Here is a 17,664-nt window from a genome sequence, read left to right as displayed (position 1 = left end):
TTTCTGATGTGGAACACAGCTCTGTCTCTGAACATAGAGCACGCTTCTTCTCTGGATGTAGAGCACAGCTCATTCTCTGAAGGTACAGTACAGCTCCATCTCTGGCCTTGGAGCACAGCTCCATTGCTGTATGTAGAGTGCAGCCTATCTCTGCAGGTATAGTCCAACTGAGTGCTGTTTCTAGTTCAGTGCACACTAGTTCTCTTGATTTAATAATAGAAATACATCTTTATTGTCACCAGTTTTGCTTTGTGGCCACCAAGTGCCTTTGGTACCATCTTTAAAGATTCTAGGCATTATCTTAGACACTACTCTTAGCTTTAGACCTCAGATTACTTCATAAGTACATAAGTAATGCTACACTGGGAAAAGACCAAGGGTCCATCGAGCCCAACATCCTGTCCACGACAGCGGCCAATCCAGGCCGAGGGCACCTGGCAAGCTTCCCAAACGTACAAACATTCTATACATGTTATTCCTGGAATTGTGGATTTTTCCCAAGTCCATTTAGTAGTGGTTTATGGACTTGTCCTTTAGGAAACTGTCTAATACCTTTTTAAACTATGCCAAGCTAACCGCCTTCACCACGTTCTCCGGCAACGAATTCCAGAGTTTAATTATGCGTTGGGTGAAGAAAATTTTCTCCGATTTGTTTTAAATTTACTACACTGTAGTTTCATCGCATGCCCCCTAGTCCTAGTATTTTTGGAAAGCGTGAACAGACGCTTCACATCCACCTGTTCCACTCCACTCATTATTTTATATACCTCTATCATGTCTCCCCTCAGCCGTCTCTTCTCAAAGCTGAAAAGCCCTAGCCTCCTTAGTCTTTCTTCATAGGGAAGTCGTCCCATCCCCGCTATCATTTTAGTCGCCCTTCGCTGCACCTTTTCCAATTCCATTATATCTTTCTTGAGATGCGGCGACCAGAATTGAACACAATACTCAAGGTGCGGTCGCACCATGGAGTAATACAACGGCATTATAACATCCTCACACCTGTTTTCCATACCTTTCCTAATAATACTCAACATTCTATTTGCTTTCCTAGCCGCTTCCTTTGTGCAATGTTGTTTTTTTCAGTCTGCATATGACCAGATCTATCAGACTTTTGCTTCAACAATCAGCTTTAACTATCCTTGTACATTCTCTTGTGCTTAACATAAGAGCAGCCATACTGGGGCAGACCAAAGGTCCATCTAGCCCAGTATCCTGTTTCCAGTAGTGGCCAAGCCAGGTCATAAGTACCTGGCAGAAACCCAGATCTTGGCAACATTCCATGCTACAAATCCCAGGGCAAGCAGTTGCTTCCCCATGTCTGTCTGAATAGCAGACTATGGACTTTAACTCCAGGAACTTGTCCAAACCTTTATTAAACCCAGATACACTAACCACTGTTATTACATCCTCCTGGCAAAGAGTTCCAGAGCTTAACTATTCGTTGAGTGAAAAAATATTTCCTCCTATTTGCTTCAAAAGTATTTCCATGTAACTTCCTTGAGTGTCCCCTAGTCTTTGTACTTTTGGAACGAGTAAAAATTTGATTTACTTCTACTCATTCTTCATCACTCAGGATTTTGTAGACCTCAATCATATCTCCCCTCATACGTCTCTTTTCCAAGCTGAAGAGCCATAACTGCTTTAGCCTTTCCTCATATGAGATGAGTTCCATCCCCTTTATCATTTTGATTGCACTGCTTTGAACATTTTCTAATTCTGCTAAATTCTTTTTTGAGATATGGCTACCAGAACTGAATGCAGTACTCGAGGTGTGTTCGCACCATGGAGCGATAGAGGCATTATAGTATTTTTGGTCTTATTCCCCATCCCTTTCCTAATAATTCCTAGCATCCTGTTTGTTTTCTGGCCACTGCCACACATTGAGCAGATTTCAGCATGTTATCTACAATGACACCTAGATCTTTTTCTTGGGTGCTGACCCCCAAGGTGGACCCTAGCATCCGGTATCTATGATTCAGATTATTCTTTACAATATGCATCACCATGCTTTTGTCCACGTTAAATTTTATCTGCCATTTGGATGCCCACTCTTCCAATTTCCTAAGGTCTTCCTGCAATATTTCACCATCTTGTGTTTTAACAACCTTGAATAGTTTTGTATCATCTGTAAATTTAATTACCTCACTCATCGTTCCGATTTCCATATCATTTATAAACATGCTAAATAGCACCAGTCCCAGTACTGATCCCTGCGACACTATTGTTCACGCTGCTCCATTGAGAGAAATGATCATTTAACCCTACCCTCTGTTTTCTGTCCAATAACCAATTCCTAATCCACAGAATGACATTGGCTCATATGCCATGACGCTTTAATTTTCTCAGGAGTCTCTCATGAGGAACTTTATCAAAAGCTTTCTGAAAATCTAGATACACTACATCAACTGGCTCACCTTTATCCACGTTTATTCACGCCTTCAAAGAAATGAAGCAAATTGGTGAGGCAAGACTTCCCTTGGCTGAACCCATGCTGACTCTTTCCCATTAAACCATGTTTGTCTATGTGTTCCCTAATTTTATTCTTTATAATAGTTTACACTATTTTGCCCAGCAGTGAAGTCAGGCTTACCGGTCTGTAATTTCCCTGATCACCCCTGGAACCCTTTTAAAAAATCAGCATCACATTAGCCACCCTCCAATCTTCAGGTACTATGGACGATTTTAACGACAGGTTACATATTGCTAATAATAGATCAGCAATTTCATGCTTGAGTTCTTTGAGTACCCTTGGATGTTTGCCATCCAGTCCAGGTGATTTACTACTCTTTAATTTGTCGATTTGGCTCAGTACATCTTCCAGGTTCACCAAGGTTTCTTTCAGTTCCTCTGCATTATCACCCTTGAAAACCATTTCCAGTAAAGGCAGATCTCTTACATCTTCTGTAAAGCCCGAAGCAAAGAATTTATTCAGTTTCTCCGCTATGGCCTTCTCCTCCCTCAGCGCCGCTTTTGCTCCTTCATGATCTAACGGTCCCATGGATTCCCTCGCAGGCGTCCCTTTCTGCTTCTGATGTACCTGAAAATGTTGTTGTTATGAGTTTTAGCCTCTGCAGCAAATTTCTCTTCATATTCTCCTTTAGCCTACTTTATTAATGCTTTTCATCTGACTTACCAGTGCTTATGTTTCTTCATATTCTCCTTTAGCCTACTTTATTAATGCTTTTCATCTGATTTACCAGTGCTTATGTTTCTTCTTATTTTCTTCATTTGGGTCCTTTTTCTATTTTTGAAGGACATTCTTTTGGCTGTAAATCACCTTTTAACCAAGCTGGTTGTCGTTTTCTCTTCTTTCCACCTTTGCAAAGTCTGGGCTTCCAAGATAGTATTTTTGAATAATGTCCAAGCCTGATTTAGTGTCCTAACCTTTGCAGCTGATCCTTTTAGCTTCTTTTTAACCATTTTCCTCATTTTACTATAGTCACCCTTTTGAGAATTAAATACAGCTACAGTAGATTTCCTTTGTGGATTCATCCCAGATAGTAGCTCAAACTTGATCATGTTATGATCATTGTTTCCCAGGGGGCTTCTAGAGGCTGTTAACCAGCTAGATTATTGTAATTCCTTGTACCTGTTTACAGAGGACTATGTTCATGTGGAGCTTGCCAAACTAAAAGTACACAGAGCGATGGGGTCTGATGGGATACACCCGAGGGTGCTTAAGGAACTCGGAGAAGTTCTGTCGGCTCCGCTGATGGATCTCTTCAATGCTTCCTTAGAAACTGGAGTGGTCCCGATGGACTGGAGAAGGGCGGATGTGGTTCCTTTGCACAAGAGTGGAAATAAGGAAGAGGTTGGGAATTACAGACCTGTCAGTCTGACCTCAGTGGTGAGTAAGCTAATGGAAACGCTTCTAAAAAGGAGGATTGTGACATTTCTTGAACTACATGGAATGCGAGACCCGAGGCAGCATGGCTTCATTAGTGGTAGGTCATGTCAGACGAATCTGTCTTCTTCGACTGGGTGACCAAACAGTTGGATGTGGGAGGGGTGCTTGATGTGGTATACTTGGATTTCAGCAAAGCCTTTGACATGGTTTCGCACAGGCAACTGATAAATAAATTGAGTGCCCTCGGTGTGGGACCTAGAATAACTGATTGGGTAAAACATTGGTTGAATGATAGGAGACAGAGGGTGGTGGTAAATGGAGTTTGCTCTGAAGAAAAGGAGGTCGTCAGTGGAGTACCGCAGGGATTGGTCCTAGGGCCAGCTCTTTTTAATGTCTTTGTGAGAGATATTGCGGAAGGGCTGTCTGGTAAGGTTTGTCTCTATGCGGATGATAATAAACTCTGCCACAGGATGAACACCCTGGAGGGTGTGAATGACATGAGGAAGGACCTAGCGAAGCTAGAGAAAGGGACTGATATTTGGCAACTAAGGTTTAATCCCAAAAAATGAAGGTCATGAACTTGGGTCGCAAAAATCCGAGGGAACGGTACAGTATAGGGGGTGTAGTGCTTTAGTGTGTGAAGGAAGAGCGGGACTTGGGAGTGATTGTGTCTGACGACCTTAAAGCTTTCAAACAGGTAGAAAAAGCGATGGCCAAAGCCAGAAGGATGCTTGGGTGCATAAAGAGAAGCATGACCAGCAGGAAAAAGGAGGTGATAGTGCCGTTGTATAAGTCTCTGGTGAAGCCTCATTTGGAGTACTGCGTGCAGTTCTGGAGACCGCACCTACGGAAAGATATAAACAGGATAGAGTCGGTCCAGAGGGCGGCTACGAAATTAGTAAGCGGTCTTGAATGCAAAAATTATAGGGACAGGCTTATGAACCTCAACATGTATATGCTGGGAGAGAGGAAACATGATAGAAACATTTAAATATCTCAAGGGCATTTATGTACAGGAAGCGAGCCTTTTTCAAATGAAGGAGAGCTCTGGAATGAGGGGGCATATGACAAAGTTAAGAGGGAATAGGCTTAGGAGTAACCTAAGAAAGTATTTCACAGAAAGGGTGGTGGAGACGTGGAATGGCCTCCCGGTGGAGGTGGTGGAGTAGAGTAGAGAGTTGCACGGGGACAGAAATCTTACCCATCCCCGCCCGTCCCTGCTGGAATCTTACCCGTCCCCACTGGAATCTTACCCATCACCATCCATCCCCGCAAAAATATAACCCACCCCAACCATCCCCACCCGTCCCGCAAGAATTTAACCCATCCCCACCCATCACTGTAAGAATTTAATGGTACATAAAAGAAAATTCCAGTCAGCTCCTTCAGTCTCTCTCTGGATTTGAGCCACAGCACTATAGGCAAGGAAGGAATGGAAACTGAAACTTGGAACACTCTGGTGTGCACATGTAAGATTTGTCTCCGATTTACTGGCACTGTGTGCTGAAAGGGCACCACATGCACGCGCCAGTAGGTCAGGTGACATCTGATGCTCATGCCTGTGTCAGAGCTGAGGTCTGCTCATCAGCATGGGAGCAAAGAGGATTAATTGTAGCGTAGTAAGTGACAGCAAATAAAGACCTGAATGGTCCATCCAGTCTGCCCAATAGTCACACTCATTATCAATTCATGATTAAATCAACGAGTGTGATATTATATACTAGATTATGGTCTTTCTTTTGTGTTTCTGGAACATAGACCTTAGAAGTCTATCTGGCCTTATCCTTATGTTCCAACTGCTGTAGTTGTCGTTTAAGCCCACTCCAGTCTATGCGTCTTCTCATTTGTGGGACACAGATCATAAAAATCTGTCCAGAACTGTCCTTATGTTCCAGCCACTGAAGTTGCTGTCTAAGCCCTTTCCAGCCCATCCTAAACCAAACTTCCATATATTAGACACAGACCATACAAGTCTGCCCAGTATTGGCCCTAGTTAATCACAGCCAGAGTCGCCATCTAAGTATTACTTCACACATCCACCACATGTAGCCATTTAAGGTTAGGTTTTTTATAACTTCCATTTTCTAATTAGAGATCCTCTGTGTTCATTCCATCATCATTTGTGTCTCTACCACCTCCTTAATGGAAGACTTTCCACATTTGTGCTGTTAAAGCAAAGAGGAGGAGGAGACAGCACTAAAAGAACTTGGTACTCGGTAGATGAGAGGCTGGTGCAGGTGTAGCTTACACTTCCACGGGAACCCCACAGGGACTGCTTCCGTCCCCGCGGGAACCCCACAGGGACTGCTTCCGTCCCCGCGGGAACCCCACAGGGACTGCTTCCGTCCCCGCGGGAACCCCACAGAACTGCTTCCGTCCCCGCGGGTTCCCGCAAACCCCGTTCATCTCTCTAGAGTAGAGGGCTGTTCCAGAATTTAAAAAGGCACTGAATAAGCATGTGGGATCGCTTAGGAACAGGAAGAATTAGGGGTTACAGAGGATGGACAGACTGGATGGGTCATATGGCCTTTATCTGCTGTCATGTTTCTAAAGGCCTTAGACAGAAAGATTTGTATCACTTACAATTAATCCAAAATACTGCCATTAAAGTAATTACCGGTTCTGTGAAATTTGATCACATTACCCCATTATTGAAAGCTGCACATTGGCTGCCTCTTTCATACAGGATTACTTACAAAATTCTTACTCTGGTATTTAAAATCCAGTCCACAGGCTTACTATCTTTTCTCTTTTGGTTTTTGATACCCTATAGTCCACCTCGAATTCTTTACAGCGAAACCTCCTTATTTTTCCATCCTTTAGGCAAATTCTACCTGGGATTTCATTTTCTCTGTTGTAAGTCCTTCCTTCTGGAATGCCTTACCTCCACAGCTGCGCCTACAAAATTCTTTGACTTATTTAAAAACTGATTTAAAAAATTTCTGTTTGATGCATTTAAATGATACCTTGGTTTTTCTAGGGTTAGCTGTGAGATATAGCAGACATACCATTTTATTGTTCTTCCTATATTGTACTTTCCTATTTTATAATGGAGTTTCCCTCATATTTTCTTCCTTTTCTTTTACCGCTTAACTTTTTTCTGTATTTCTCTTGTTGTTTTTAAATTGTACACTGCTCAGATATTTTGTTTTAATGTGTGGTATAGCAAGTCTTAAATAAACTTGGATGTAGATTGCAGCTCCGCTGCTGGATGTAGAGCACAGCACCATCTCGGCAGGTTCAGCATACCTTCATCTCTGTATGCTGTAGGTAGGGCATGCTTCCAGTTCAAAATATAGACTTTTGCTTCATATCTGGGGATTGGGAGCAGTCCATGCCTCTTTCAGACTGAGTACAGGAACTTTGTGCAGGTGGTGCTATTCTCCATCTCTATGTTTAATGCAGCTTTCTATCTGATTATGGTCCACATTTCCATCTCTGAAGGTGCAGCGTATACCATTTTTGCATGCATGTAGGCTATGTCTACTCTGCATGGTGGGCTTACTGTCTTAGAGCACAGCTTCTTCTTGGCATGTACCTCTTCTGCTGCATATGGAACACACCTCCATTTTTGTGGCTGATGAGGTGCCTCCATCCTTCTTTACCTTTCGGCATTTGGCCCTGTCTCCATCTGATATCTCTATACAGGGCAGTAGGACTCCTTCTCTGTCTCCTGCAAGGTAGACCTCTGTACCTTCCAGAGGGCCTGGGGTCTTTGCTGGGTTGAGAAACCTCATTTTTTGTCGGAGGACTGAGGCTCACTATCTGTTTGTACTTCCTGATTCATCTTCCATTTGGGGTATGGTGTGGTATTGTTGTGCAGTATAGTGCCTCTGGTTGGGGACTGGCCTTAGTTCCCTGTTAAATTTTTTTCATGTTTGTCTCATTTTTTTTGCCCTCATTTTGGTTGCCTTATAGGCGAAGTTTTGCCCCTTCCTTTTTTCTCTTTTTCTGTGACTGTATTCCCACCCTATTGAGGAAGCTGCTTTGCTACATTGCATTTGTCCTGGACTCTTCTGGTATAGACGAAAAGGAAGGGAAAATTATGTTTCTTACCTGTTACTTTTCTTTCATTCAGTCTTACCAAACCAGTCCTGGAATCCCCTCCCCGTCTGATTTTCCCTTGTATTTCTACTTAGGGAGAACTCGTTCTGTTTTTTTTTGTCATGTTATCATACGTATCCGCATCTCCTGAAATATCTGTATATCAGCAGAGTGCAAGTGTCAGTCATGGTAATGTTGAACACTGAATGATGAGTTATATCTTTTCACTACAGTCCGCTGTAGCCTGACATATGTGCACCACTGCTTGACTATTTGAAATACTGAACATTTCAGGCTGCCTGATACCATAAAGGGTGGTTCAGTTGGACTGGTGTAGTAAGACTATTAAGGAAAGAAAAATAACAGGTAAGAAACATAATTTTCCCATTCTATATATTTATGGGGGTGGGGAGTGAAAGTGGAAAGATCCACCCGTTAACTCTTTGCCTTTGAAAACTAGTTTAAAAATGTGTACTAAATTAGTCCAGTAAAATAAAGGCATCTTTTTTTTTGTTTGTTTGTTTCTATGCAATACCTTTTAAAAGTGGCCACCGTCATGCTTTTATCCCATTCCTTAATAAGCTGCTCGTCCGCGGTTGTATTTCCTGGCGTTCTTAGGTTTAGTATGTTAGTGTTTCCGTAGAGATCAACTCCTTTTGCCACTAACAAAAATGTCTCTAAGTGTGTGTCTCCTTTTCTCTGATTGGTGGGCTTCGTAGAGGGTTCAAAGGGCAGTAGGCGGGCTCGTAAGCTGCTCTGCAGCTTTAGCCCTGCAAACAATTTTACTGGTGAATCTCATTTGTGAAAAGGGAAATCAGCAGCAATCGACAATTTTCGAGCTCTGAGGGTTGATTAGCTTTTTAGGTTTCATAGTAAAGTTACCGTATAAAAAACGCGCACGAAAGGACAAAGACACCTAGCGGAGACTGCTATTTCTTTGTTTCTGTTCTTTTCATTTTAAAACAGTAATGAGAAAAAGAAACGATTCTTTCACCGGGGAGCATGACAGCTTTGCAACTCCGCTGGTCAAGGACTGCCGCCTGAAAGAGAACCTCAGACTGGGGGGAAAGGCGACAAAAGACCATTATCCTGAAGATTCGGATAAAGGGATGAAAAGACTTAGCAGGTAAGGAAGGAAGCACATACAGATAACATTGCTCTCATGCTTAATTCGTAAGGTTACGTTTTTAACCTTGTCCTGATATCATCGGCAAATAAGCTAACACTGATCAATTTGTGCTTGCTTGACACTGGTAGCGGTAATATTAGAAGATCAACGAAAGGAGGATGCATTTCAGTATTTTAACTGTGAATGCTGTTGCAGATGCCTGCAGGACTACTCGTTTTTAGTTGGAAACTGAAGATTGTTTTTGTTAGATTTAATGCATCTGTTTTACACGGGTGTGTTATGTAGACAGTGTATGGAACTAGTCTGTGCTGGAATGGTTACGTTTGAATACGTAGGATTCTGAGCTAGTTCCTGGGCATGAAATGAGTCAAGTCTGACCGATTAGAAATCATGTGAATGTGGAAATGGTTGTATATCAAATATTTTTTGAAAAATAAAATTTGTTGGATATGAAGTAATTGGAACAAATGTTTGACATAGCATTTAATACATTCTTTGTTTGCTAATGCAAAATAAATATGTGGGCAATTAAAAAAGAACATTCTTTTCAACAATGAGAACTGTTCCATTCTGAAATAAGTGGTGTGTTAGTCCACTTTTAAAGGTAATCAACAGAAATCAAACAAAATAAAACATGGACAAGAAAATAAGATGATACCTTTTTTTATTGGACATAACTTAATACACTGACATACTAAGCCTAATTCCAATAAAAAAGGTATCATCTTATTTTCTTTTCCATGTTTTCTTTTGTTTGATTTCTATTGATTACATTCTGAAACAAAAAACAAGGAACAGCTTGAAGGGCTGATTTACTGATTTATCATTGTAAATTATATATAGATAGTGCTGCAGGTGTGTTTACATGTTTGTAACTAATACAGCAGTTCTGTTACCTTTCTTACAGGAACTGTGGTGGTTACAACTGTAAGTGTGTATAGCCATGCAAATACTAAAAGGGAATTTTGTGCCTGGGATGCAAATTCAGATGGATAAAGAAACTTGAAATTATTAGTGTAGGTTTTGAGAGTTTGCTATACAAAGTCTAATATTGATCTGTAAATAGTACCAGTTGTCAGCAAAATGATCAGAATTCATTTGAATTGGTATTGCTTGCTGTTTGGTTTACCTCAGAATATGATTTATGAATATTTCTCATTTGTACTGGAGTGACCTGTTAATTTCAGAGGCATTAAGTTACTTGGGTTGTTGCAAGATGCTTTTGCTTGGAGAATGGGCCAATGCTATAAATTTTGTTTGTGAAATGCGGGGTAAAGCACATTTTTTAAATCAAGAGAGGGATTAGAACCACCTCAGCATTAAATGAAGTACATTAGTAATTTTTTTTACTTTGGGGAAAAGTAATTTTCTTTAAGCCATTGTGGTCTCCACGCAAAATGTATATTGTGTGCCAAGAAACTTTAAAAGCACTCAGTCCTTCATGTTTGAATCTTTAAAAATGCCTCACATTGTTAACTCAGTGTTTCGCTATTTGAATGAGTACCATTAAAAACGTGCGGTATACATTTTTAACTTGCTAAGTTACCTCCCATTTTATGTAGGTAACTTTGTTCCATATGGATTTCTGCTTCTTTCTTGAGGATTATACTGGACATATCCATGTTTTATTAACTGCCAGATACCTTTAGCAGTGGTTCTTTTTTGATGGCAACACTGTTCAGTATTTTTTAGCACCTTCTAGTGGTAGATCTGTATTTGTCTCAGGGTGTGTGTGCAATAGCTAGCTGTACCCCTGAAATCTCAGATGAAGTTCTTGTTTTCTCAGGCTTTTTCTTTTTTAACAGTATATGTATTTCACTTACTTCTGTAAACTAGTGGAGATCTCCAAGAACTTGTGTGTGACTTGCACCAAAAACGGTATACTATTCTGGTCTTCAGAAATATTTACTTAAAATAGAGAGAGGGAGACAGCCAAAAGAGGTGTTCCTTTTACTAAGCTAATTAATTTTAAAACTTTTCCCCCCTCAGGATGGGTACTTTCCTTAACCCTCCATTGCCCCAGGTACAAATAAGTACCTGTATATAATATGTAAGCCGCATTGAACCTGCTATGAGTGGAAAGCGCAGGGTACAAATGTAACAAAAATAAATAAAATAATTGTTAATTTGTGTCTTTAAATATTTGATATATTTAATGAAGCTGGTTAAAATAATCAGTCTATGGCAATGGTACTCAACCTGTTTGTCTGTTAAGTAGTATCACAACAGAAATGTTGCTGTATGTGACACTGAATACTAAAATTCATAGCCAAACAAAAAAATAAATAAACTCCTGAATATGTAATTGTTGACAGTAAGCTTAGTGTGAATTTGCTTACCATTTAGTTCCTTATCAGAAAAAAAGTGTGCCACACATCAGTTCCAGATTTCTCACTTGTTGTGCAAAACAAATATATATTCAAGTTCTACAGCGATAAAAAATCTGTCCACTGTCAGGTACTGGGAAGCAAAACAAAACCCTGCAAATATGCTACTCAGAAACTATGTAGCAAACAGAACTGATGAACAGCAGACATACATTTCCAGTTGGAGATGGTGGCAATATTTATCATTGGGAGTAGTAGGGAAGCAGATATAAGTACCAGTTATGGGGATTTCAAGAACCTGACTTAGGATCTCTGGCTCCCTAGTTTGCAGGCACAGATGGTTAAGAAAAGCACGGACATGCTGTCTATACCAACATTTTTTGTGACACACCTCCTACCTCTTGGGAACCCACAGTGTGTCCTGACACACTGGTTGAGAACCACTCATCTAGGAGATTTCAGTTAATACATTTTATGTCACATTTAAGATATGTTCACTGTAGAATGTTCATCTCTGGAGAGAGGAGGAAAAGGTTCCTAGTAAAAATCAGGTAAGAAAAGATCTAGTGAAATGATAATTTTCTTTTATGTAGTAGTCATAGAAATAAGAGCAAAGTTAATCTAAGGGAATCTTCTACTTGGAGATGAAGAGGTGGGGGGGGGGGGGGGGCAGCTATGAACTTGGCTAAAGGGAGCATGCCACAGGGTAGCTGACTTGATATTGATAGCCTTAAATGCATCCAAAACCAACTGGGTCAATATTAGTTTGGTACTCTTATGGAAAATCATGGGACTTAAGTGACTAGATATTTGAGCAAACAGCCTTGCTAGTGTTGGCAGCCATTTGCATAATTACATGTCTTGGCGTCAAAATATGGAGGAGTGAGGTTGCTGCTTATTGCTTGGATTCTATTGAGAACGTGGTACGCTTCAAGAAGAAGAAGAGAAGAAAAAAATGGTTTTAGATAAGGAGTGATGCAGGGTAGATCAGGTTTCTGTAGTTGGCAGCTGATCTGAACTTAGCAATGGAGACTGGAATAACTGGGCAAACTAGATGGGATAATTGTTGTCATGGTTATTAAATACTTCTTCGAGAACAAGCAGGCCATAATAGTCTTACGTGTGGGTGACGTCATCCATGGAGCCTGCTGCGGAAAATGCTGCATAGTGTAGTTTCACTTAGTTTGAGACAGTGCTCCCAGCGTGCATGTGTGAATGCCTTCCCACCCAAGTCGCAAGCATGGGACCAACAGTCATTCTTCATCCGTGGTGAAGAGAGGTTACGTTTGTCTGAGGTTCTCTTCAACGCTTTATTTTTTTTTTCTCATCTGGTGCCTTTCAGCTTGAGGATTTTTGCTTTGTTCCTCATAATTTTCTTTTTGTACTAAGTATACCTTTCCTATACCCTTTCTTAAGAGCTTTTTTCCCCCTATTTTTAAGTTTTATTTTTTTGTCTCTGGAGGCTTACTTAGGCCTGAGCACCGGCTGGGTAACATCAAGATTTTCTTCAGGTGAGCTTACCTCTTCCCCCTCCCCCCCCCCCCCCCCCCAAATCACCGAGTTATTTGACTTAGCTTCAGTCATGTTTCCTTCCATGTCATCTAAAGTTCCCAGTGGTTTGTGCTGTGCCTCATGCAGTAGGACCATCTCTGGGGCTGGCACCCATTCCTGGTGGTGTATCCACTGTTTGCGGCCAAACTATAATTCTCTAAACTGTGTTTTGTTTGCAGAAAAGAACCTAGAAATCCAGAGATGCTCAAAAAGAGAAGATTTTAGAGCCAGGTCCGAATTGCCGATTTCAGTATTGGCCTCGGCATCTGCACCTGCGAGGGAAGCATCGGTTCCAATGGCTACTAGACCCATCTTGGACACTGGGAGTGGACACACATTTTATTTATTATTTATTTATTGCATTTGTATCCCACATTCCCCCACCTATTTGCAGGCTCAATGTGGCTTACATAGATTTGTTGACATTATCGTAACAATATATCAGATACAGTTAGTAATGTGTGACGATCAAGGACGGGAAGAGGGAGAAGGAAGGTAGTGATAAGGATAGTTGTATAAGGTGACCTTTCATAATTGAGCGGGTTGGTGAGGTGCCTTAGAGTGATTATAGGTGTTCATTGTAGGCCTTGTTGAAGAAGCCACTGTGCAGGGCCCGGGACTTGTGCATCGGATCCGACACTAAGGATGCACGTGGTTTCGATGTTGCCTATACTGGTATCCTGATACTTCCAAGTCACAGGAAGTATCTTTGATTTTGGTTGGGGATACAGCACTTCCAGTACTTCGTTCTGCCATTTGGCCTCATGTCATGTCCCAGGGTATTTACAAAGTGTCTAGTGATAGTCACAGTATTGCTACAAAGACTGCATTCTTTGTTTCCCTACCTAGACGATTGGTTGGTGAAGAGCACATCAAAGGAGGGTGCTCAGGAGTTCATGTGGGGGATTATTCAGGTCCTGGAGCTACTAGGGTTCATTATCAACTACCCCATGTCCATCTACCACAAGTTCAGCAATTGGAATTCATAGGAGCCCTGCTAGACACGGTTCAAGCGTGAGCTGTTCTCCCTCCGGCATGGCAGCCAGCAGGTCACGGCTCGGCAGATACTGAGGTTGTTAGACCACATGGTTTCCACAGTGCATATCGTCCCCATGGCATATCTCCATGTGAGATCTGCTCAGTGGACCCTAGCTTCCCAGTGGCCTTGAGCCAAAGGGAATGTAGCGGATATCATCCAAATTGCCCCAAAGTTGGCTTGATCCCTGCTCTGGTGGACAGTTCAGTCCAATTTGACCTTGGGACTACCAATCCAAATTCTAACACCCCAGAAAGTGTATGACAGTGGATGTATCCAACCTAGGGTGGAGAGCTCATTTAGACAGATTTCACACTCGAGATCCTTGGTCAGCCCAGGAGAGGCAGCTGCAGATCAACTTTCTGGAGCTCTGGGCTATTTGGAATGCTCTGAAGGCTTTCAGAGATCAGCTGCTCAAACAAATTGTCTATTGAATGAGTACTTTCAGGTTTCAATGTATTATGTCAATAAGCAGGGGGTACAGGATCATACCCTCTGTGTCAGGAGGCCATAAGGATGTGAAACTGAACTTTCCAGCATAGTATAGTCCTCAGAGCAGCGCAACTGGCAGGGAAGTGCAACAGCCTGGCCGACTGACTGAACAGGGTAATATAACCTCACGAGTGGTCTCTCAGCATAGGCATTGCCCATGAGATTTTTCAAGAGTGGGGCACTCCCTCAGTGGACGTCTTTGCCACTCATTACAATCATAAGGTCCCTCAGTACTGTTCCAGGCTCAGATCGCGTGACAGACTAGCGTTGGATACCTTTCTCCTTTACTGGGGGACAGGTCGTCTGTATGCATATTCCTCCCATACCTCTAGTGGGGGAGACTTTACTGAAACTCAAGCAAGACCTGGGAACCATGATCCTGATCAACCTGTATTGGCCCAGACATATATGGCTCCTGCTTTTTTCTGGAATTATGCTTCAAAGAACCATTGCAATTTAGACTGTTTTCTGACCCTCATAATGCAGAACAGTGGATCTATTCTGCATCTTAACCTCCAGTCTCTGGCTCTCACTGCCTGGATGTTAAGGGCATAGAATTTTCTTGCTTGAGTCTCCTGGAGGGTGTCTCCAAGGATTTGCTAGCTTCCAGAAAAGATTCTACTAAGTGGTATTATACTTTCAACTGGAGGAGGTTTGCTGTTTGTTTTTCTTGTCCTACACAGAACCTGCTTGAATACCTTTTACACCTCTCCGAGACTTAATATTGTCTTAATATTGTACACCGCTCAGTTCTACCAGTTAGTATGGGCGGTGTAGAAAGTTTTAAGTAAACCATAAACTCTGTAAGTGTTTACCTCAGTGCAATTAATGCTTATCGTCATGCAGAGGGTAAACCCATCTCTGGACAACCAATAGTTGTTTGATTTGTGAGAGGGTTTACTTTTAACAAAGCCCCCCAGTCAAACCTCCGCCAGTTCATGGGACTTCAATATCATCCTTACCCAGCTGATGAAAGTTCCTTTCGAGCCACTGGATTCCTGTCCCCTGAAGTACTTGACCTAGGCTCATTTTATTCTGTTCCAGGCTGCATCCTCACAACCAGTATGTGTATAGTTTCAGGTTAATTGACTTTTTGGTCTTGCCGTTGCGAGTCCCTATTGTCCTCTTGTTGCTTTCGGTGAGCCTGGGAGCTAGGGATTACCATACGACATGCTTGTCCTTGGAGAAAGCCAAGTTACATACCTGTAGCAGATGTTGTCTGAGGACAGCAGGCCAATTAGTCTTATATATCCTCCCACCTCCCCTAGGAGTTGGATTTATTATTAGCTATTTGATAGTACTGTTGGTCCTGTGCTCGTGACTCTGGTGGGAAGACACCTGCATATGTACGGTGGAAGCACTGCCTCAAACTCTTAAAGTAAACAACATTGGCAGCGTTTTCTGCACCGGCTCCGTGGGTGACGTCACCCACATTTAAAACTAATTGGCTTCTGTTCTCGGAGAACACCTGCTACAGGTAAGTAACTTTGCTTTTTTGCTTAGTTTTAAACTCCCTTTTTGTATACTTTTTTTTTTTTTTAATTTCGAGAAGTCTTTAATGAAATCCAAGCAACAATAAACAGGAGTGTATAGTATGCAACATGAAAAAGCCCAGCAAGCAATAAGAGCACAAACCATGACCGCTCAGTCTGGATTAAACAAATGAAATAGAAAAGCAAAACTTCTAATTATAAAGTGTTTGTTTTACAATGAACCCCCCCCCCCCCCACACACACACACATAACCCAATCCTCCCCACCCCACTCATATATACACACACACACACACACACAAAATGAGGTAAAGAACAGGGTTCGTCAGCATTCCCAAAAAGACCCTGAAATGTTGTTTCCCTCCCAAAGCCCTTGTCTATCTCCCCTAAGAATCTAGAGAATAAATATCAAGAAGAACAATGAAGCAAAAATAGGGACCAAATGTTTTCCCATTTAGCCAAGATATGGTTGTAAACTGCCAACAAATGCTCCATTTCGCAGATATACCACAACCTGGTCACCCAATTGACCAAAGAAGGCACTTTGGGTGGTTTCCAGTGAGCTGCCAGATTCAGCTAAGCGGCACACACAGCTTGTCTCACAAAGAGTGATTGATGACAAGTGAGACCTGGAGACTTCTTCGGAAACGGAAAAAGAACTGGAGACCACAGAATAGGACGGTCCAAACAATGTTGTAAATGACATTGGACAGCTTTCCAATATGCTCTAACCTTAATTTATTTATTTTATGTATTTATGCGTTCTTGTATCCCATTATTATCCAAAAACAAATTTTGGTTCAAAATGGCTTATAATTTACATTTTGGTGGAGTTACAGTAGTGTTGTACAATGTGGTTGAGGACATCTTTAGTTCATGTGGTTATTCATAGAGTTTTTGAAGAGATAGATTTGAAGAGGAAAAGATAGTGGTAGCTTTTGTGTTCAGTTGTTGAAGTAGATTTGAAAGTAAGGCGACAATATCTTTGTGATTACCTGTAGAATTTTTTGAAGAGGTAGGTTTTCATTGCTTTTCTGAATTAGAGGAGATTTGTGATTCTTCTTATGTTTTTTTGTATCGCGTTCCACCATTTGGAACTCTAGTAGCTAAATCCTGCTGTGTAGATAGTTTTGTAGATGGTGTTTTTGCAGTTGGGAACGCCACCAATTTTAAAATGTGAGTACATTTTTTTTTTAATGCATGGTTAGAACTGTTCAGTAACACAAAGCTGGGTTTGACAGTGCATTTGAAAACTACTGCATGATAGACATTTTGTGCTTTTTAATGTTTAATTTTGGCATTCCACATATGATTGTGAAATTCTATACTTAATGAAAATAATAGTCCATTGTCAGATTTCCAACCCTCCTAAAAGGCATGCTTTTTTTTTTTTTTGCAAGCTGTTGGCATCATTGTATACATGTTTGCTATCTAATGTGTTGCCTGATGTATGGAGTGTTGTTTTGTTTTGTTTTTTTAATACATGGTATAAAAAGAATCTTTTTGATTGATTTTATATTTTTTGTTAGAATTGGTAACGAAACATACGGTATGAAAACACCAGCCCCTGCTCATGGTTTTACTTCATCACCTCCTTCCTTATTAAATAGGTGAGGAAGTCTAAGAAAATTGTTACCTGCAGTGCTTTCGGAAGCACGTTATAAGGGATCAGAAGCAATTTCTGAATATTTCTCCAGGTTGGTTGTACACTATGGGGTTCATTTTCAAAGCACTTAGACTTACAAA

The 17,664-nt window shown here is 41.3% G+C and overlaps 1 protein-coding gene across 1 annotated transcript in view; it reads left to right on the top strand.

Annotated features, from left to right (window-relative positions):
- Positions 1-17,664, top strand: part of ABHD12 (abhydrolase domain containing 12) — a 324,548-nt gene that overhangs the window by 62,241 nt on the left and 244,643 nt on the right. Inside the window, 1 exon segment of the mRNA XM_030196277.1 lies at positions 8,858-9,017. Within this exon segment, the coding sequence (XP_030052137.1) occupies positions 8,860-9,017 (158 nt within the window). The 5' untranslated portion in view covers positions 8,858-8,859.

This window comes from Microcaecilia unicolor, chromosome 3, assembly GCF_901765095.1.
Source record: "Microcaecilia unicolor chromosome 3, aMicUni1.1, whole genome shotgun sequence".
Lineage (NCBI taxonomy): Eukaryota > Metazoa > Chordata > Amphibia > Gymnophiona > Siphonopidae > Microcaecilia > Microcaecilia unicolor.
Note: the sequence above shows the minus strand (reverse complement) of the source record. Positions and strands in the feature narration are given on the sequence as shown.